Source organism: Mytilus edulis, chromosome 10, assembly GCF_963676685.1.
Source record: "Mytilus edulis chromosome 10, xbMytEdul2.2, whole genome shotgun sequence".
NCBI lineage: Eukaryota > Metazoa > Mollusca > Bivalvia > Mytilida > Mytilidae > Mytilus > Mytilus edulis.
Window position 1 is genome coordinate 83,559,324 of NC_092353.1, and position 23,765 is coordinate 83,583,088.

Genomic DNA, 23,765 nt, shown 5'->3' on the forward strand with positions numbered 1-23,765 from the left:
TATGTGATATATGTGTATACAACATAAACTTTAGACTTTTGGAAGGACACAAATATAAATTGAATACTACATAAGAGTGTACACTTCACTTTTTTTAAGAGGTTTTAACTTTCCTTAAGAGGAGCCATTAGTCCAAAGATGTCATTGAGGGCGTAATGGATCCAAACCTCTTATATATGCTATAGAGACTTGTGGTTAATTGGCAGTTTTAATTAGTGAAATGTTTTCTTCCAATAACAACATCTTTTTGTACTCAGTCATAATATGTCATAATTATAAATAGACTGGTAATATTTCCCAAGATTTTTTCCTCGTAAAACGATGGCATCAAAGGATCTGGTAATACTTCACAAGTCTTTATTCTTTATTGTAGTCACATTTTTTGGGGGAAAGATGTTCATTTCTAAACTCATCAACACAATTGTGAAGTTGGGTTTTTTTATTACATTAAACATTTTACCTATATTCTACAAATTCTATACATTATACCTGTGTTGGTTGTTATGTTTTGGAATTTAGAATGAGTTATTTGCTGGACTAAAAGATAACTCATCAACACAGTCGTGAAGTTGGTTTTTTATCTCATGAAACATTTCAGCTATTGTACAAATTCTATGCATTATACCTGTAGTTGTTGAGTTTTGGAATTTAGTATGAGTTATTTGCTGGACTAAAGTTATGATTTCTTGTTGGTAATTTTTCAAGTATTTTTAGTTATAAGTGCCAAGTAACGATCTTTTTATGTCGTAGCCAATCCTGTACATTTTGTACATTTTCTTGTTTGTTTTAATCACATTTTTTCTTCTCATTCTTAAATACAACAACTACTTTTCGGAAGGACACCAGTGAGATTTTCATATGTTTCATACTTTTATAGGAATTAGGCTACAAATGTCGGACTGACACTTGATAGGATCTTGTAATACCTGATATGTATTTCCCTACTTTTCGATTGATGGAAACTGTTCATCAATTTCAATTATCAAGGATTGTATGGATACCAAGGTAGAATATACATTTGTAAATTTCAAAAATATTTTACTTTGAAGTTTTGAAGTTTTAAATTTTCAGTGTGAAATTTTGTGAAATTTAATTTCTTTAAATGAGTGACACTGCCCAGTGACACCTCATTATCACATAACAATACTGTGAACTTTATAAGATTTATGTGTAAAATGGATTAAAAAAAAATATAGTTAAAACATTACAACTTGTAAGATTTTGATTTTAGAAACAGATACTTTATACCAGAAAAAAACAGAAACATATATTTTAGAAATGATTTATGTATTATAGTACCAGACATCAGATTTCAGAGTATGGGAAAACATTGAGGATTGAAATTTTCTCAGATCGTAGAATTTCATCATATTGGGATTAAATATAATTTTGCTGAATCAGATATGTGGACAGTTTGGTTGGCATGAGAAATAGGACACTGACTCACTCATTAGAACTGACTCTCGCCTATCCTGATGTATCAATATCTTTTGGTATTGATGATGAAATTGATTTTGTGAATGAATCAGCTGATTGAAGGGGAATCCCCTAATTCCATGACCTGCTGTGATCTTAATTATCCCCAATCAATATTTCATATCAAGTTACATCATTGGACTTTGTAGTATATGTGGTCACTGGCCTGGGATAATGAACTGACCAATTGACCATATGGTTTTTGTAGTGAGATTATCTGTGTAAACAGAAGTAGTAGAGTGGACTGCAATGTTTGGGTTTATTAAGTGTTTTATTGAGGGATGTTTAGTAAATAATTCAACAATTCCAGTTTGGTGATAGTAGAATTTGAAATTATTGATCAGTGAGAATTTAAGTATCTGCATTTAGTGAGGAGAGATTATAAATTATTTAAAAGGATAAATATTTCTTGATTTTACAAACTGTGGTTATATGAAGAAAATGTTTGAAAAATGAAAGTGTGTTTTTAATGAAACATGAAAATAGTGTTATAATTGAATATTTCGAAGAAAAGTAGATATTTATGGATTTAATGGAAAATTATTTAAGGATTACATTTCATTGTGAAACAAATATTTGGAGAAACATTATTCTGTAATTCACTGAGAAGATAACAGTGAGAAAGATGAAAGACTTACCCAAATACTTTGAAAGCATTAAGGTAAGGTACAGATTAACTGATGAAACTGCATAATCTGTCTAATGGGCATGTCTTTAAGTTAAAAATTGGTCTCACTGTGCAGTCACAGTGGTGTCTGTCTTATTATTTAACTCACAGTGGTGTCTGTCTTATTATTTAACTCACAGTGGATGTTTGTTTTGTTCATGCATCGTTGACAATGTAATGGAATTTGATGCGACTGTCATACAAGTGAGAGGTTTAGCTAGCTATAAAACCAGGTTCAATCCACCATTTTCTACATTAGAAAATGCCTGTACCAAGTCAGGAATATGACAGTTGTTATCCATTCGTTTGATGTGCTTGGACTTTTGATTTTGCCTTTTGATTTTTGATTTTCCTTTTTGAATTTTCCTCGGAGTTCAGTATTTTTGTGTTTTTACTTTTCATTATTTTTGGTTGGAAACCAATTTTCGTTGGATAGACATTTTTGTGGGTTTTACGGGTACAAGATGATCCACAAATTCAAATGTTTAAGCATTAAACATTTTCTTAAGACTTTGTATGCAGAGAAATAAAAATTCAACAAAATTGATTTTATTATTATTTGAGAACTGTTCATCTTCATGGAATATTAGTTGCAAAATTTTCAAAAGTACAAAATTTAATCTGCACTCACTCACTGAACGGTTCAAAGAAACATAGTTGTCTTATTATTAGCTCTTACAAATGTATGTTGAAAAGCTTTAAAGCTAATATTTTTCCCCTGAATAGCGGTATATCGGTTACCCACAATGTAGTGAATTCACTGTATCCTTATTGTGGCCTTACAAATGCTAACCTTACTGTAAATATTCTCCCTGGTCAGTCCTAATCACCAGCTGTCCAACATAACTTACAATAGAACATGAGATGTACCTGATAACAAATTAGTGCCAGCAGGATTTACATACTTCCTGGGTGATAGGAAAATTGACCAATTAATGAGCTGTGTATTGGGGTCAGCTAGTCACAGCAGTTATATATTATAAGTTATATGGTTGCTACTGACCCCCTATGGATCCATAGAGGGTTAGTAAAATCCATAGGGCCCGTGAGGCCGGAAGCCAAATCCCCTTTGGATTTTATTCACCCTCTGTGGTTCGTAGGGGGTCAGTCACAGGTTAACCATATAACAAATTTATCGCAACAAATTTATCCACGCTGGACTTTTTCTGCTGCGTTTTGTTGAAAAATAAACAATGAAACACAATAACATTAATAGATGATGTCACCTTTAACAATAGATGTGACAAGGTCAGTAACATTTCCTATGAAATTTATTAAGCCACTAAGGATCCATAGGGGGTCACCAAGTGATGGTTGTAAACCAATCAAAACATGCTAAGTTACCTGAGGTGTGATAATGTTAAATAAATGTACTGTGCCTGTTTGTTACCCTTTCATAATTGACTCTATTCTATAAGTACCCTTCCTGGTGCATTCATTTTAGTCAACACTTAATGGCACCCCTAATTCAAAAGCCCAGAATTAAATTAGAGTTAAAGAAACTTGATTTAGCATGAACACTTTCCACTATTTATGATTTATAGAAATTCCTTTGCTGTTTGACAATTGGTGAAGACCACAATGTTTGGCATATGTCCAAAATCTCTTTTTATGCAGGATTAAAAAACATTGCACTAATTTCAATATTGCTTTATTACTGACCTAAATAAACATGATAAATAGAGTTAGTATATATTTGTTTAGGGGCCAGCTGAAGGACGCCTCCGGGTGCAGGAATTTCTCGCTACATTGAAGACCTGTTGGTGACCTTCTGCTGTTGTTTTTTTCTATGGTCCGGTTGTTGTCTCTTTGGCACATTCCCCATTTCCATTCTCAATTTTATTTGCAATTTACAACTCCTGCCAATTTTACCTTATTATTTGACAATTAAGAGGCAATTGTTTGAATTGTACATTTTTTAATATTTCTATTTGCTCATCAATTTAAAGGATTTATATCTGAATACACATTGTTTATTACATTATTGCATGTTTAGATGTAATTTATAAGATAAAAACTAATCAATTATACAACAGCCGGTTTAATGATAAGTATAGAAACATTCCAACCAGGCAAGTTTAATTACTACTCGGAACATGCTTTGTGGTTTAAGTTGGTATGGTTCATAAGTGTTTCTTGTTTTTTGTTTTCTACATAGATTAGACTGTAGGTTTCCTGTTGGAATTTTTAGGGCCCTTTTTAGCTTACTGGTTTGTGTGAGCAAAAGCACAATGTCGAAGGCGGTACTTTGACCTAGGTATGATTGTTAACTTTTTTGTACATTGTGACTAATGGGTGTACTCACTGAGTTGTCTCAGTCATTAGCACTTATACCACATCTTCTTATATATCTTGGGGCCTCGGTGGCCAACTGGTTGAAGTAGTAATAATCACTAGCCTGAGTCAACACTGAAGTTGTGAGATCGAACCCTGCCTGTGTGGGTGCACTTGACTCCAATCTTAATTGACTAAGATTGTCAGTTTACCTATCGAAGGTCATGGTTTTCTCTAGCACTACTGCTCTCTTCACCCATAAAAACTGATGGTCATGCTGAAAAAGGGAGTTCAAAAGGAAGTCATGCCCTACTATCAACATTTTGAAGAACAAAAACCTTGTTCCAGAAAAAATAAATCCATGTGTTTATGTATGAAAAACAAATAAGTATATGGTAATTATAAGTCATATATACTATTGCAAATATCTGTTGACCTTAAGTTAGGCATGCACACATGTCATTTGGATACTAATATCCTGTAGCTTACCTACATTAATGTTGGTCAAGCCTAAATTATATTACCTATAAATAGCTCTTTATTTTAAATAAATATGTAGATTGAATTGAACAGTTCTTGTTGAACTTATCAATACCTAAATAAGTTTGGGTGCATAAAAAAAATATTATAATAGTTATTTCGTACAATTTAACTTTAAGTTAGCTCAGGTGTTGAGACAAATGTTTCCTTTTTCCCCCTAATACTTTGAAAAACCATTTACAATTTAAAGTTGCACAACATTTGCCAAAAATCACATCGTCTTATTTGAAACTAAAGTACCTGTATAAGTATCTCATTAAGGAATATCAGCTGTTTAAGACAAAAGGAATTAAAATGTTATAAGTGGATTTTTATTTATTTATCAGCTGTTTCTAACTTCTTTCTTTCTATTCTGGTATTTGTACAGGTGTGTGTGCTATTTCAAACATTTCTTGGTACCTTAAAACTGGAGGAGTTATTTCCCTTATTATAAGAGCATTAAAATCAGAAGTTTAGAAAAACACCATAAAGTTTAAAAGAAGTCAGAGTATATATGTATTTAATTTTTTATTGGCCTTAATTTTTTTTATAAGAATTGACAATTTGCTCTTTTGTTTGGTATCTAAGATATTTACAAAGATCAGATGCTGATCTTCCCTATTTATCTTGTTTACTAATGCACTTTACCACTGCTATTTTAACCTACATAAAAAAACTAGGCAACCACAAAAACCTCGACATGCATAAAAAATAGATCTGATTAAATTGTAATCTGATTTGCAAACTGCTGCATTTAGTTTTAACTAAGTAGTGTTGTTTAAGGTGCAATCATATATACAGATCTCTGGGCCTTTGAAATGATATAACTCTGTAGAAGATGCTTGGTTTAATTGAGTGCAGCATGGACAAGATTCTCTCAACATCTGGTTGTGTTTGTTTAAGGTACATCTATGGATCAATGGTTACACATAGGTAGGATGATGCTGTAGAGGGTTGTGTTTGTTTAAGGTACATCTATGGATCAATGGTTACACATAGGATGATGCTGTAGAGGGTTGTGTTTGTTTAAGGTACATCTATGGATCAATGGTTACACATAGGATGATGCTGTAGAGGGTTGTGTTTGTTTAAGGTACATCTATGGATCAATGGCTACACATAGGATGATGCTGTAGAGGGTTGTGTTTGTTTAAGGTACATCTATGGATCAATGGTTACACATAGGTAGGATGATGCTGTAGAGGGTTGTGTTTGTTTAAGGTACATCTATGGATCAATGGTTACACATAGGATGATGCTGTAGAGGGTTGTGTTTGTTTAAGGTACATCTATGGATCAATGGTTACACATAGGATGATGCTGTAGAGGGTTGTGTTTGTTTAAGGTACATCTATGGATCAATGGTTACACATAGGATGATGCTGTAGAGGGTTGTGTTTGTTTAAGGTACATCTATGGATCAATGGCTACACATAGGATGATGCTGTAGAGGGTTGTGTTTGTTTAAGGTACATCTATGGATCAATGGTTACACATAGGATGATGCTGTAGAGGGTTGTGTTTGTTTAAGGTACATCTATGGATCAATGGCTACACATAGGATGATGCTGTAGAGGGTTGTGTTTGTTTAAGGTACATCTATGGATCAATGGTTACACATAGGATGATGCTGTAGAGGGTTGTGTTTGTTTAAGGTACATCTATGGATCAATGGCTACACATAGGATGATGCTGTAGAGGGTTGTGTTTGTTTAAGGTACATCTATGGATCAATGGTTACACATAGGATGATGCTGTAGAGGGTTGTGTTTGTTTAAGGTACATCTATGGATCAATGGTTACACATAGGATGATGCTGTAGAGGGTTGTGTTTGTTTAAGGTACATCTATGGATCAATGGTTATACACATAGGTAGGATGATGCTGTAGAGGGTTGTGTTTGTTTAAGGTACATCTATGGATCAATGGTTACACATAGGATGATGCTGTAGAGGGTTGTGTTTGTTTAAGGTACATCTATGGATCAATGGTTATACACATAGGTAGGATGATGCTGTAGAGGGTTGTGTTTGTTTAAGGTACATCTATGGATCAATGGTTACACATAGGATGATGCTGTAGAGGGTTGTGTTTGTTCAAGGTACATCTATGGATCAATGGTTATACACATAGGATGATGCTGTAGAGGGTTGTGTTTGTTCAAGGTACATCTATGGATCAATGGTTACACATAGGATGATGCTGTAGAGGGTTGTGTTTGTTCAAGGTACATCTATGGATCAATGGTTACACATAGGATGATGCTGTAGAGGGTTGTGTTTGTTCAAGGTACATCTATGGATCAATGGTTACACATAGGATGATGCTGTAGAGGGTTGTGTTTGTTCAAGGTACATCTATGGATCAATGGTTATACACATAGGATGATGCTGTAGAGGGTTGTGTTTGTTCAAGGTACATCTATGGATCAATGGTTACACATAGGATGATGCTGTAGAGGGTTGTGTTTGTTCAAGGTACATCTATGGATCAATGGTTATACACATAGGATGATGCTGTAGAGGGTTGTGTTTGTTCAAGGTACATCTATGGATCAATGGTTACACATAGGATGATGCTGTAGAGGGTTGTGTTTGTTTAAGGTACATCTATGGATCAATGGCTACACATAGGATGATGCTGTAGAGGGAGACTTTTACAAACTTTTTGTCTTTCTACAATTGATTTGTAGCTGTTGTCTGAATTGGTGACTAAGATGGTAGAAAACAGCATTTTTATGCATTATAGTTTTTTTTTTTTTTTAAACAAATTGACTTTCCCATTCCCCCATTCAACTTGTGTTGTTATAGCATATGATATTAGGATATTTTGGAGCACTCAACTTCATGACTTTTTTTATTTCAAATACGAAGTCAAAGTCAAAGTCGAATTTTATTGATATAAAATTCAAAATCTGGCATGATCAGAGCAATAAGTTTGCTGGATAGTTCATTTTTATAAGGAATTCCCAACTAAGATGTTTAACAAATTATTTTTTTTTCATCGGCTTGTAGTAACTTTGGAAAAAGCAAAAATGTGATAAAGTATCCATTTCCTCTATCAGAGAAGACAGGTACCAATGAAAAGTAAATTATTACACATTAGGGTACATGTAAGAGAGTCCTGCAGCATTTGAAGGGAGTAAAAATGTCAATAGAAAATGAGAATACAGGGACAGAAGATTGCCTAGGAACAGGCCTCCTCATAGATCCCTCAAAGAGGTATCGCACTCTGAGGCAAGTGAGGGTTCTTTATGTGCTTTGCAGTATAAGCTACACACTGACCTTATAATAGTTGCTTTAAATAATACTTCTAATTTCATTGAAGTCTTTGGTCATTTTGTTGTACAGTTTTCTCATTTTTCAATTATATCAAATTTTCTTACTTACATATTGTAAGTTGTATAAACAAACTTTAACAAAGGCAATGCTGAAGTTGTTTGAACAATAAGTGATTTCATTTGCTTGTTTAATATCTGTATAGACAATCCCAGAAAACCAGCAAAGCTTTTATATCTGTTAAACAAATAAAGACTTTCACTATCTATTGACCATCTATACTGTTTTATAGTACAACTCCAGATGGTTTCTTTTCATCTTCATAAACAAATGATCAGCTAACATGGCTAATGGATTTATAAAATTTGTTGATTGAAGCATATTGCACTTCGTAGAGTACATGATATATGTTGTGTTTCTTTGGTAATAGAATTTTTCTCAGAAGGTTTACTTCAGTCTTCATGCATGCTTAATCTACAGGCCCGCAGTTCAATTTTTAAAATTTTTTAATTAGATTCTGTTTGCCTATAGGTCTGATTTTTACAGGCCCGTGAGCAATTTTACCAGCCTGGGCTGCCACTCGGCGTGAAGACTGTTACTTCCTGTGTTTGCTTGTTTAAAATTAAAATTTGGCAGTTATTAAAAGAGATCTACAAAAGCGGGGAGGAGTAGGACCTTTATCGAGACTTCAGGATCGGGTGTTTTTAAGCTCAGGATTTCAGGATTGATCCTATCGGGATCCTGGAATTCTTTTTTTCTTATTTCTGGATGTCCGATTTTAATTCCTTTAATTTCAGGACCTTGGGATTCTATGTTTTTAATAAAGCCTGGGATTTCAGGATCAGGACCCCTCCTACCCCCTCTATACAAAGGTTAACCCTTTTCCACAATATTTTCTATCTTTTTTTATTACATTAATCGACTTTTTCTTCCATTTCATTTGTTTTTGAAATATTATTTGAAATGAAAATGTAAGCTTGAGTCAGAGGCATAATAATTTATATCGTGTATATTGTATATTATGTTAAATATTTGCACAAATTTTGTTTATCCTATTAAAAATAGAAGCTTAGTCTACTGTTTTAATGATTTTAAATCAGACCTTTCCTGTCATATATGAGGGAAACCCAAAGCGAGGGGGCTTGAGGTATTAGTAGAGAATCCCCTCCCCCTTGAAAACCATTAAGCACTGTTAAATGTGATGTTCCGTTTGAATTGTAACTGTTAAAGTTAGTATGATTGTATCAAACCCCCTTTGGAAGTTCCTGCCTATGGGCCTATTGAGGGGTTTAGAACTGCTATAGTACTGGCTTTTATTGTCAAGCGTCAAATACCCTAATGTCAATAAACTCTAAAAGTGTATATAGAGATCAGTAGATGTGGTATTGGTGCCAATGAGACAACTTTCCGTCCAAGTCTCAATGTGTATACAAAGTTAACCATTATAGGTCAAAGTATGGCCTTCAACACAGAGTCTCACACCAAACAGCAAGCTAGAAAAGACCAAAAATGACTTGTTTAAAACATTTTAAATAAGAAATGATTTAGCATGCATGAAAGTTATTTATTCTACTGTTATAATTAGCTATTACAGAAATAAAATTATACTTTTAAATAAAACTAAATAGACACCAGTTGTTGTCATCCTATTATATCTGGAATTGGGCCAGAGTAAACTAGATATACTTCAGTCCCCTAAAAAGAAAAAAAAAAAAAACTAATTGGTAGCACATTAATTATTATTATGAAGTTTTGGTGCATAGCAATTTCACTAACTGCACTGACGAAAGAACAGGAACAATAAATGTTATATTTCAAGTGGGCAAGACACATTTATAATTTAAGTACATTAAATGCCAACCGAACCCAACTTCCATCAATTACTTAATTTCCGACAGAAATTTGTTTATGACAGAAGAGATCAGGAAGCCAAAAATAATCATCAGACTTAAAAGTGTACCAGTAAGTTAACAAAAGGAAACCAGATCACCCATAACAAAAGGGAACCAGATCACCTAGTGTCATCTTAAATTAAACGAATTATCTACACACATGATAAGCAGTGGTTAAATCAGGGAAGGGTTTGGTGGAAAATGTCAGAATATGTTTTCATATTTAATTTTTTCTGCAAAGGTTAGGTTATTTACTGATTACAGGATGAAAGTGTTATCATTTAAAACTACATTAACATTCAGACATTCAATAAGCCATTGAGGAATGATATTGTTTCTTCAACAGCTAGATCTTGGTTCAAATGTGTCCACTAATTGTCTAAGTGCTTCATGTTCCATTTAACCATGCTGGTTCTAACAATTTCGGTTACAGCATTACTGTTACAGACACCATGTTAAATGCTCCCCTACCCTTATGAAAGGCTTGAAAAGGCTCAATACACATGACTTAAGAATAAAATTTCACTTTGTTTGCATTGGAGACTTATTTGCCATCCAATAATGGTCCTTTTTCATCAGCTTTTATTCACACATTTTTTTGCCCCTACGATAGTAGAGGGGCGTTATGTTTTCTGGTCTGTGGGTCTGTTCGTCTGTCCATTTGTCTGTTGGTCCGTCTGTCCCGCTTCAGGTTAAAACTTTTTGTTAACATATTTTTGATGAATTTAAAGTCCTGGATCATATTGAAACTTAATACACATGTTCACTATGGTATATGATCTTTCTAATTTAAATGTGAAGTTAGGAGTTTTTACTCCAATTTCACAGTCCACTGAACATAGAAAATAAAAGTGTGAGTGGGACATCCTTGTACTATATGGACACATTCTTGTTGTAAAAGCTTTTGTGATTGTATTTTTGAACTGTATGCTGAGATTCGCTCGACATCTAAAAATGCTTTATAAAAGTACATTTGTCTCACAATTTTTATCTTCATATGTTTTTTAGTGTTTTCTTTTCTTTGTGCCTAAATTTTGATTTTCTTTGGGATCAGAATAAAAGAATATAAATCTATCATGCATGGTGCATTTTGAATCATAAAGTAGTTTTTGCAGGTGCTTGATTACATTTGATATGCACCTTTATAATTTGTAGATCTTATTTTATTTAAAAGTGATGAGGTATTGGAAGATAAATTCTTAGATTTGTATTTTATTGTTCAATCTATTGATATGACTGTTGCTTTGATGAAAATGTATGTATTCAAAGGGTTCATAACTGTCATCACTTTGTGCTGTATTTACACTCTTTACAAAAACAAATTATTGAGATTTCAAATTTGAATTTAATTTATAATAGAAAAAAAAGAACAGGAAAATTTTTCCCAGTAAAAATTTAAATTGAAGACTATAAACCTATAAACATCTCATGATTGGTCCAGTTATAACAGGAAAAACAGATTATTTCAGTTAGAAAATAACTAATTGTGAATCATTTATTTCATTTGTACACATGTGCTTTTTTTGCTCTGTCATTTTTGGCGTAGAAGCATGCACATTTTTGGTTTGCCAACACTAAAGGTTTATTAATATTGTCAGCATAGTATCTCAGATATAAAAGTGTCAACATCTGGTTGATTAAATTGTGCTCATCATAAATGCAGTTTTGCTATTTTTCTTTTTTCCTCATCTCTCTATCTCTGTCACTGCTGTTGTCAGCATAAATATATTGACTTTGACTATGGGTTTATATCTAAAACAGCCAACAGTTCTTATTTTTTCATGCTGTTTTGCTATTTCTCTTTTCTTCCCATCTCTCTATCTCTGTCACTACTGTTGTCAGAAGAATGTCTTGTCCTGGACATCTGGTTGATATTATACTCATCATAATTCCATTCTTTAATAATCAAGCAGTTTTGCTATTTCTCTTTTCTCGTCATCTCTCTATCACTGTATTGTTGTTGACAGCATATTGTCTTGTCCTTAACATCTGTTAGATACATACAATACTTCTTACTCCAGCATAGATTACTGTCTCCCAAGGTTAAATGTTTGGGTGCCTCTATCTAGAAACATCTGGCAGCTATTGTTGGCAGATTATAAAAAAGTCTCAAGCATTAATATTTTCTCAGCTGTTTGTATTAATTTTGGAGGTAAACTTTTTTCCAGTTATTTTCTTTGGTTTGGCCTCTATAACTCCACAGCAGGGACACTTAAAGGTCATTGACCTGGATGTCACAAGATTTAAACAGTTGAACTGGTCTTTAAACTTAAAACCTGCACCAGAAACTTGTCAGGCGCGGATCCAGAGGGGGGGTTCCGGGGGTTGAAACCCCCCCTTTTTTTTTGGACGATCAATGCATTTGAATGGGGACGTGTAATTGGAACCCCCCCTTTGTCCTGGGCTAGGAACCTCCCCTTTTTAAAATGGCTGGATCCGCCCCTGCTTGTGTAAACTTGAAACCATTCATTTGGATAGAGAGTAATGTCTCTCTGGCACTCATACCACATCTTCCTATATCTATTTGAAATCTGTGGAAATAATTTTTATGATACAGAGTTATAATCGTTAGCCAGTTTTAGTCATTCAACAGTGTGTTTTACCATATATAGAACCCAGATTTTTAAAAGTGTATAACCTTTCTGAGGTTCAAATCAAAACATTGAACTAATAAAACATTTTGTTTTAAGCCAGAAAAGGGGGATGGAAATTGTCATGCTTTGTGCTCAGGCCTGGGGTTTGCCCCTGCAATAAAGAAAAAAACTTCTGACTGTTTAGAATATGTATAATTGCTGCTTTGTAAAAAGCAAGTTGAAGTAGAAAAACTATACTTTTAGTTTGATTTACAATACATTTTGGGTGGTCACATTTACACATGCTCATGAATTTTAATTTGGCTTACTGGTAATTTAGGAGATTTTCCACATTAAGATTAAGTGTTGAATAAACACACTTTGAAAAAAATGGAGAATTTTTGTTTTTTGCATCTGTATGTATACAATTGGTTACCATAAGCATATTCTATTGACAAATGTAAAATTCTATTCCAGAACAGGTGGCTAAATTCCACAGATATGATATTCTAAAATCAGAGATAAAGTTTTTAAACACTTGAATAGCAATTATAGTTGCATGCTGTTGCATTTTGAAATGTAATCAGGGGGAATATCTTGCTTGAAATAGTAAATTTGTCATAATTAAATGTTGACTTTGCTTTCAAACCCATTAGGAAGTAACAGAAGATTTACTGCCAATTTTTTTTATTCATTCATAAAAACAATAGCTTTGATGTTTGTGCCAGCCAATGAAATTGAAGATTTTGGTCGTCTGCTTGTGCATAGTGTAGTTATGGTGCATTTGAATAATTATTAGTCACTTAAGTAAGTGAATCAGTGAGATAATCTATATAATGGATTACAAATGATTATAAGACGTAAATTTGACCTTGAATGACATTGTAACATGGTCTTGGAATATATAGTGACTGTCTGACATTGTAACATGGTCTCGGAATATATTGTGAACGTCTGACATTGTAACATGGTCTTGGAATATATAGTGACCGTCTGACATTGTAACATGGTCTTGGAATATATAGTGATCGTCTGACATTGTAACATGGTCTTGGAATATATAGTGACCATCTGACATTGTAACATGGTCTTGGAATATATAGTGACCATCTGACATTGTAACATGGTCTTGGAATATATAGTGACCGTCTGGGATGCTGAGGAACCAAAGATTTGTACACAAATAGAATATAATTGTCAGGTAAGAAGATAGTTTGTTTGTTTTTTTCAAGGTCTGAGGAATTTGTCTCACTGGTTTCAATAGATATGATAAGGCTGAGCCTCCGTTAGTGCTTGTTTTTAATACCATGTAATGATGTTTAAGGCACTGTGCTCAGTATAAGGTTGTCAGTTTATTTTCGATTTATGAGTTTGACTGTCCCTCTGGTATCTTTCGTCTTTCTCTTTTACTGAACCACAGGTCAAAAAGGTGGCAGAGTTACATGTAAATACTTTCAATTTATTTTAAAATTTTCAAACAGTCATTTCACTACCAGAAAAGTTTTGAAAATATATAAGAGAAACAGCTTTGGTCTTCATTGTATTCACAAAGAAAGGACTTTGGGGCCTTGCTGGTCGAGTGGTCTAAGAAGCTTCTACGGTATTTACTAGCCAATCAACACTGAGGTTGTGAGTTCAAACCCCACTTGTGGGACTTAAGGATTGTCAGTTTTCCTATCGAAGGTTGGTGGTTTTCTGTGGGCACTCCTGTTTCCTCCACCAACAAAAACTGGCCGGCACGAATTAAGCCCTAAAGTGGTGCCTAAGATTAGCATTAACAACACAAAAATCAAATCAAAATCAAATCAGAAAGGACTTTTAAAGGCACTTAAATCACTTACAAAATTTTAGAGATTTTCACGAAAAAGAATCCTGGCTGATAATACATGGTATATACAGCTAGAAAGTTCATGATTTCCATGAAAGAGTATTAGGTACAGGTTTTAAAGACTGCAGCCCTTTTTAAACTTGGATTCCATTGTTATGGCTGCTTTTGTATAGTATTATAAATACACATAGTTACATGATTAAAAAAACTCCTTAGTGCAACATGTTGATATGCACATAAACACAAATTATAATTGTCAGGTATGAATGTTAAAGTATGTTTTTGATTAAATCTTATCTAAAAATTTCCAAAAAGATATTACTTTTTGTGTTTCATTCAGATTTTAATTTTCTAAGCCAATAGATTTTTGAAAACCTCTTAATCTTCCATTTTTTTGAAGTCGTATTTGATATGAAACAATCTATTTAAATTTTTCAATTATTGAAAAGAAACATTGAATGCATGTTATTTGCTTTTCAAATTTTCAGGCCTAAAGTTATTTTTCGTTAACTTCTCAAGTCTTGCAGTTACTGGTATCCATTCCAGTTTTGTAATGTTGCAAATTTTAAATGAAGACTGCATAAACAAGTAAAAAGTTCAAAACTTTTCTGTTTCATTTTCAGATGTATTTCTTAAATGTGGCTTAATTTATTTATTAGTTAAATTTTTCTTCAATAACGTTCGTGTGTTCGATGGTATGATCAAAAATTGTTATTGAAATATTTTTATACAACTGCAAAAATTTTTGCGTTCGTATATTGGTATCACGTTGTCAGCGTTGTCCGTAGACAGATGGTTTCCGGATAATAACTTTAGTACAAGTAAATAGATATCAATAAAATTTTAACACAATGTTTAGAAGCTTGGGATTGATTTTGGGGGTTTTGGTCCCTAAGATTTAGGAATTAGGGACCCAAAGTGGCCCAAAATAAGCATTTATCTTGTGTCAGTACAAAAAGTTGTGTATAAGTATTTCAATTGTTCTGAAATTGTACCACAATGTTTCATACCATAAGTAGAAGGTTGGATATATTTTGTGGGTTATGGGGCAAACAGTCTAGGAATAATGGGCCAAAAAGGGACCAAAAACAAGCATTTTTGTGGTTTCAAGACAATAAATTGGAGTTATCTTTCTTTGCCCAGAATGATTGTTGAATCACCTAAAACCAATGCTTTATGAAATTTTCTTTGAAAATTGGAGTTATCTTTCTTTGTCCAGAATAGTAGTTGAATCAACTTAAATCAATCCTATATACAATATACAATGCAATATTCACTTTACTACCAACTGATAAATTAAAGCAGTCTTTACCATTCAGTGATTACAAGCACTTTGATTACCATTCTAGGGTTTACAAATGGAAAAATTGAAGAATTTTTTAGTTTCTGTTTTCTTAACTTAATTTTGTCTCATCTAAATTTAATCTGGTTCATTCTGTTCTGACAACCTCTCTTTTAAAACAGAAGCCTGTTAAGCAAACAGGCAGATCTTTAGTGGAAACCACTACAGGTGATCTGAGTGAAATTGATTTTATTGGACAACCCCCCCCCCCCCCCCCCCCCCCTGTTGAGCATAAAGGGCTCCATAATCTTTCAAGTCCAGTAGAACAGCGAAGGTTCAAGGCCACCACTACCTATCTTTAAGACAAATACCATCGAAATATTTATCTTTTTTTTATTACATCATAAGCAAATAACATAGATGACTCTTTGCAGACTTTTGTAGAAATATTCTAAAGGTTAATTTCCAAACCATACTGTAGGATTCGTCATAAGTAAAACAAGTGTTCGTAACATTTAAATAAGATGGAGGTGTTGAAGCAGTTCATTACGAGCTTACGTCACAACATCTGTTTACAATCCATGTTATTACCTCGCTCATCTATTTTGATTGTAAATAGAGAGAGGTACATCTTTAATATTGAGAGGATCTCTGTCTTAAAGATTCATTCCATATTGTTTTTGTACTTTGTAGATTTTCATCTAGGATATTTAAAATAAAATCAATTTCGGTCTACTTCGTTGAGTGTTTGAAATTGGTTATGGGCTACAACAGCCATCTTTAAAACACTGGGGAATGACCTGAGGGACTGAACATTTTTTTTCAGATTTTTTTTTATATATTAAGTTGCACTCTTTACCCCAGTATTTAAGTGTAATCATAGTGATGTATATACTTTTTTTTTCTCTTATTCTGTTTGCTTGTAAACCAATTCCACTTCATCATTTTATGGTTTTTGACTAGATTGTTTATTGAAATTATTTTGCAGACATAACCCAAATTATATACAGTAGAACATTTATCTTCAATTGTGCCTGTCAGGTTGTTTTTTAATAATAATGTTTTTATGTTTGTATTGCATGTACCTGATCTAGTTTATCTGACCTTGATCTCATCTTCTTGGATCATGTCAAGTTTATGTGATACTTCAGTGGCGGATCCAGAAATTTGCATACTCCTGGATAAGTCCTGCTTCGGTAATTCCCTATATAAACAAACAAATTTTCAACATTAAAATGGGGGGGGGGGGGGGGGGGGGGGGCATGCCACACTTCCTCCCTAAATCCGCCTCTGTACATGCAGTAAAGCATTATCATGTTTAAAGGACTATCAACATAACGTCAATGGTCAGGAAAGCAGGCTAGAAATTTCTGCATGTGCACTCTTGTAACACTTTGTTTTTATTTATTGTGCTATATTTCACTACTGTATGGGGGTATGGGGATGCACAATTCTTTATCATCAAGTCTGTTTCAAATCAGAAGCCCATAGGCGAATCCAGGGGGCCCAGGCCTCCCCCTTTCGTGGGAAAAATTTGTTAGCTTATATAGGGAATCACTGAAGTGTGACTGGAGCAGGTCCTCCCTTTAGGTCAGTCAGCCACATTTTTGGACTTTGGTAGATTAAGAACTTTGTCTCATTAAAAACACACATAGCAGAAAATTTTCCTTTCAATAGAATTATTGTGCCAAGTAATGCAGAAAATAATAACACAACTAATTGTTAACTGGAAATGTTTCACTGGTTTCAGATTCTGCTTTTAAATTGATGGATCTTGTCAAAAATTACTAATGATGGCCACGAATTAGTGATCGAATTGATGAACAATGGTGAAACAATGTTACTATGATGTAATGCAGAGGTTATACCTTATAATGAGAGAAAATTGATTCTGGGGAAGAAGATAGATTGATAGGATCATGAAGTAAAAACCACAAAATGGAAATCTTCATTTTGTGTCATGTGAAAAGCTTTGAGTCATTCCCTTTTAATAAAAAGTTGATTAGTTTCAAATTTGTCTGTATTTCTAGCTGAAATGAAATTTCAAATTATAAGATTTTATTGGCACACATGACCATTAAGAATATAATGTCACGGAGCTGTTCTAAGGCACTGGCTTTTAAGACTGTGTTCAGATATATACAAATTTATTATCAACAGGTTCAAAAATATACACTTGAATTAATTTACATTGTTTTATATAAAGACACATCCACTCAAAGTAAGATGTAAAAGTTTGAAACCATTTTAAGTAGTGGGAATTTTGACACAAATCAGCAAGGGGAACCAAACTTGAATTTAAATTGTAAAAGAGGGACGAAAGATACCAAAGGGACAGTCAAGCTCATAAATCCAAAACAAACTGACAACGCCATGGCTAAAAATGAAAAAGACAAACAGAAAAACAATAGTACACATGACACAACATAGAAAACTAAAGAACAAACAACACGAACCCCACCAAAAACTAGGGGTGATCTCAGGTGCTCCGGAAGGGTAAGCAGATCCTGCTCCACATGTGGCACCCGTCGTGTTGCTTATGTGATCCGGTAAATAGTCTAATTCGGTAGGTCACATTCATGAAAGGGAAGGGGATTGTAGTTACGACGTAAGGAACATATCCGATATTATTTGTGAAACGGTTATTTTATAACGGTCAACCAACTCGTGATGGCGCCCGTAAAATTTACGAAGGGATGATTTCAACTTCACCATTTGGAACTCTTGGTTTAATAGCTTCCTTGTGAGCAGTTAACCTCTATCAAGAAAATCATGATAGGAAATGCAAGCACGGGAATATTGTATCAATTGGGAGATATATACCCCGTATGAAGGTGCTGCTGGAATGTTGCTACTTAGAAATGGAAAGTTCACAATTGGAAAGCTGAAATAATCTCTTTTGTCTTAAAGTTTTGTTTTCAACCGACCCTCATTGTCAATTTCTAGATGTAAGTCAAGATATGAAGCCGACTTAACTGTATCTGTAGTATCCTTTATCTCCAATTCGATGGGATAGATGCGTTCCACATAGTCACCAAATTTTGAATTGTTTAGTGAAAGAACGTCATCTATATAGCGGAAAGTAGAGTTAAAGGATATTGCTAACTTCTTATCTTTCTTCATAAGAAGTTCCTGCATGAAGTCAGCCTCATAATAATAAAGAAACAAGTCGGCAAGTAGAGGGGCACAGTTTGTTCCCATTGGGATGCCGACAGTCTGTTGAAAAACACGTCCTCCAAACGTTACAAATATGTTGTCAATCAAGAAATCAAGCATCTTGATAATATCGGTTTCAGAGAATTTTTTGTTTGAATCAGAGTGATTCTTTACAAAGTATGATTTTTCCCTCCCTAAGACAAGATACTTGTATCTACGTTGGCCATTCTTTTTTATGAAGCAAAGTAATACAATTTGTCTTTTAGTTTGGAATGTGGAATACTTGTATAAAGAGTAGAAAAGTCAAATGTTTTAATACTGTTACAAGATGAAAGAGAGTAAGATTGTATGTACTCTAAAAGATCTTTGGAATTTTTAAGTATCCACATCTGATTCACGCCACCTCTAGAATAGGCAGTTTCACAATAACTTTGAAGCCCGTCTTTGATTTCTGATAAAATAGATGTTAATAATTTAGAAAGAGGTTTCGTGGAGCACTTGGAAGACCCAGCAATATACCGTTGTTTGTAAGGACACTTATGTAGTTTAGGTATCCAATACAGTGATGGAAGATCCAGTTCTTCGTCTTTGGTTGAAATACCAAAGGAACGAAGAACAGACCTATGATTATCCCGGATTTCCTCTTTGGTAAGTGTCGTGAGGGTATATGTTGAGTTTCCAAGTGAATTGTCTATACCTAATTCGTTTATCAAGCAATTAATGTAGTGACTTTTACAGACAAAAACGATGTCTTGAATTCACGTACTGAAAATCGGCTGAATGTGTATAGATCTGTATATATAGTGTCTTAAAGATAAAATCTATAACAGTTACTGTTTTTGTGAAAAGACCGAATGATGGACAAGGCTAAAAATTAATTATGGCCTGACCAAAGTTGGCGGGCCATAAATATACCATTTAAAAAATTTATGTAAAAGCATTCTTCTTATTTATTTATTTTTTTTTTTCGGGGGGTGGGGGGGGGGGTTCCTGTTTCCTGACCTTTCTTAAAATTTTACCATGTTTCCACATCTAAGACTTTTAATTGTCCCCTCTTGTCTTTAGAAGCCACTTTACAAACAAGGGTCCATTTAAATAGTTTTAGGGCTAGCTAACATATATGTATGTTTCAAATGAGATCACTGAGTAATATCAACCTCACCCCTTCTAACAACTCATAACTCATTTAATGTAATAAATAAGTTATCCTACAGTAAAACCTGATCCAAAAGATTAACGCCCAATCACTTTTACCAATCCTTATTTTTTCTTTGTCATTTTTGATGAACAGAAATGGGTTAGTAAGTAATTAAATTATTCTCATTTTTCAGTAGAAGCAAATTTAAAAAAAATTAGAATTCATTTGAATGGAACATTACATAACAAAAGTTCTGATAAACAAATGTACAACTCCCACCATCTATAGGCATATCAAGTTTGTTCTGTAGGGCTGAAAAATGTAAGTCACTTGAATGTTTTAAAGCATATTAATGAGCTGTAAGTATCAAAGGTCTTTCTCTGTATCAACATGTGGTTATCCTTGACAGGACCACCTCTCAAAGACTCCCAGAAGTTATAATTGGTACATAATAGCAGGAAATTGAGCATTTGAGTGAAGATGGGTGGTTCAAAATTTGACAAAAATTATGACATGTAAAACATCAACAATATTTGTTGAACAAGTATTTTAGAACAGAAAATTTATTGTTATCAGAAACTTGAGCAACAGATATGTCAGCTTTTATTCACCTGATAATTTTCTTTAGGGCTTGAGGGAGAGTGGTATATAATCCACCTTTTTCAACCAGGATTGTTTGAAACACCTTTTGACACTGGTTATATATACATATAACTGCCCTGCAATTTTGTTGAAAGAAAATATTGTTCATAATTATGAATATGATGTATAAAAGGATGGCATGAAAAATATAATATTTAAAAGGCCGCAGTCATAAGTTGACATTGATGACCTTTATGTGGAAACTTATACTTTTCAAATCATAGAGGGTGACTTTCCTTTTCTTTTAAAAGAGTTACTGTTCTGTCTAAGTTACAGCCTCATATTCAAATTGTGGTGGGCCGGTCGCTGCCCTGAGTTAAAGAAAAATGAGTATAAATTGACCATTCAATGACAAAAGCAGTGGGGCCAGTGTTAATTCTAATGTGAATGTGTATTAGTTTAAACATATTTATTTATAGTGGATTGGGAAACAAGTTTTGCAACTTATATTAATCCCTTTCCACTTTGCCGGTGCGAGTGCTGCCTTGTAGCGGCATATTAGCCTGCTCTTTTTCGAAATCTACAAGGGTGTCTTTTGCATGCAAGAGATATGGCTCTCTCCTAACACGGGTCAGCCATTTATTGTCCCCTTCCGACGGACTATCATCGTTTCCTCAAGACTATACTCGCAAGTGGTGTCAAGGGAGAGCCGAAAATTCAGTCCCTGAAATTTTCATCACGGAACTTAATAACTTTTATTACTTCCTTGCTTATTTGTTCTGGTTCTAAAACATTTCCCACAGGACCTTGAGCAAATAAAAATCAAACAGACTAAAAAATATTGTTTTGTAACTTTTGCTGAGATTAAATGAATATCTAGTGATATATGAAAAGGATAACTTGAAAACATATCTGATACAATGCTATAACCACCAACACCTAAGAATTTTCTAAAAAAAAAAGAGACGTACAAACAAAAAAGAGGTTACAACTTATTAACAGCACATTGTTCAGGTAGCGACCCACCAGTAGGTAACTGTCAGGCTCAAATGTGTTTGGCTTTAATCAGTTTTACTGTATATATTTAAACTTTGTTTCATTTCGGGATTTGTCTGAATACATGTACCATATTATCTGCAGAAGACTTGAGGTTGAAATCAAACAATAAATGATGTGAAAAATCAAAAGATCAGAAGAACTTTTTCATGGTCGATGATCTTCCAAGTTACAAAAACTATCTTTTTTCATGGTCGATAATCTTCTATTAGTAACAAAAACTTTGATTTAATGTATTTGATCTGACACACTTTTATCTCTGAGCTTCTGGAGAACAGATCAAACTCAATCGTTGATTCCAAATTGGTGCTGTTATTACCAACATTTACAAACACAAAAACCTTCAACCTTGAACAGTACCAATCAGGTACATCCAATTACCTAATTTCAAACTTCAATGAAAAGTCTTCACAAACAGCCAGTGAATTGTTTATCATATGGAAAGATATTCATAATTTTCAAATTAACGATTATGATCGGTTTTGACATCACTTGGTGGGGGGCTGAGTTGTTAAATGATTTTCTTTAGCACCTACCATATTAAACTCTGTAGGGCCCCTTAGATCACTGACAAATTGACCAGTAAAGCTGCTGTTTTGTTTGTTAAAGTCTGCCAGGTTCATCTTCTGTTTATTGTATAATTAATGTTATGAGAGTGCTTTGAAAAACTCTTGGATTTCAAAAAAAAGATCTGTTTATAGAAATGAATTTTATTCTAGGAAGATGTGGATATACCAAGGATTTGTATAGTAAATAAATATACACCTTGATATACCTAGAAATATTTGCTTTAAACAAAATGCCTCAACTTAATATGAGGCAGGCATTACCTGAGAAAGGGGACGAAGTCTGTATGATTTTTTTTTTTAATTCAAACATATCTTAATTTCAATACGGAAATACTGTAATGTTTCCGATTTTGGTTCTGTTGTTAGGGGTTTTAGTTGTGACGTTATGTAAGTTATGACGTCATATGCAATGTTATGCAAACGTTTTTTCATATCAAGGAATTATTAAAAATGAAATTGATCTTGCGTTCCTTCCTATTTTATACTAGACTGATAAATATATATTTTACTCAAAGTTTCATGCAAAAAAGACCGGAAAAAGGAAGTACATTGTAGATTTCTGCGCAGATGCGTGAATTCAAAACACGACATAAAAAAATTTGAACGATTTTCAGTTCATTAGTACAATGAAAATTTTGGGAAAATTTTCCCGATTTAAAAAAAAATTAAATTTGTTTATTGAATTTTCTACTGTTATTACTTCGTCCCCATGTAAGTCTTTAGAAAGACAGAATTCTAAAGCTTACAGATAAATAGACAAACTTGAAAAATAGCAGTATTTTAGTACACTTATCTTAATAAAGAATTGTGTAAATTCTTAAATTTTACAATTTGTTCTATTGAAATGTAAGAGTTATCTCCCTTAGTGATATGTATGTAGTGAATCTCTATGATAATGTGTAAAAAAAGTTGTTATTGATAACTGGATTCATCATTTAAACTTTTACTTCTGAGCTCCAATAATATCTTCTTGAAAACCTGGTGAAACATTTTGTACATTAATACAAACTTTATCTGACTATGCAGTATGGGCTTTGCTCATTGTTGAAGCCTGTATACGGTGACCTATAGTTGTTAATTTCTGTGTCATTTTGGTCTCTTGTGGCGAGTTGTCTCATTGGCAATCACTACCACATCTTCTTTTTTATATTTGTCATTTGTTGCAAGATGTTGAAACTGATGAAAAGTAATCATTTCCTTTCTCTAAAAAAACAACAACCTATTATGTCACTCTGAAGGTGCAGTGTTCAATTTTTTTACAATAAATTCAACGTAAAATTTAAAAAATGCTTATTTTAGTTTCAGTTGCATTACATAATGAATGTTTTAACCCTCAGCAATCATAGGTAACCCAGTTTTTTTCATGTCATATCATTGGCAGTAATTCAGAACAATAAATGTATGTATAATATAGGATATGACAAATCTTGTCTTAGCAGATGATAATGGTAGCCATTATCTTCCACATCTATCAT

The 23,765-nt window shown here is 33.5% G+C and overlaps 1 protein-coding gene across 26 annotated transcripts in view; it reads left to right on the plus strand.

The window, feature by feature from the left end:
- Nucleotides 1-23,765, plus strand: part of LOC139492042 (neuron navigator 2-like) — a 322,278-nt gene that overhangs the window by 109,386 nt on the left and 189,127 nt on the right. For 2 of the 26 annotated variants that reach the window (XM_071280134.1, XM_071280138.1), the window contains exon 1: nucleotides 570-2,137. The exons of 23 other annotated variants lie outside the window; for them this stretch is intronic. In XM_071280134.1, coding sequence (XP_071136235.1) covers nucleotides 2,102-2,137 — 36 coding nt within the window. In that variant the 5' untranslated portion in view covers nucleotides 570-2,101. Of the gene's footprint in view, nucleotides 1-569; nucleotides 2,138-13,431; nucleotides 13,881-23,765 lie in introns of those variants that run through there. One more of the 26 variants, XM_071280130.1, reaches the window with a different exon arrangement.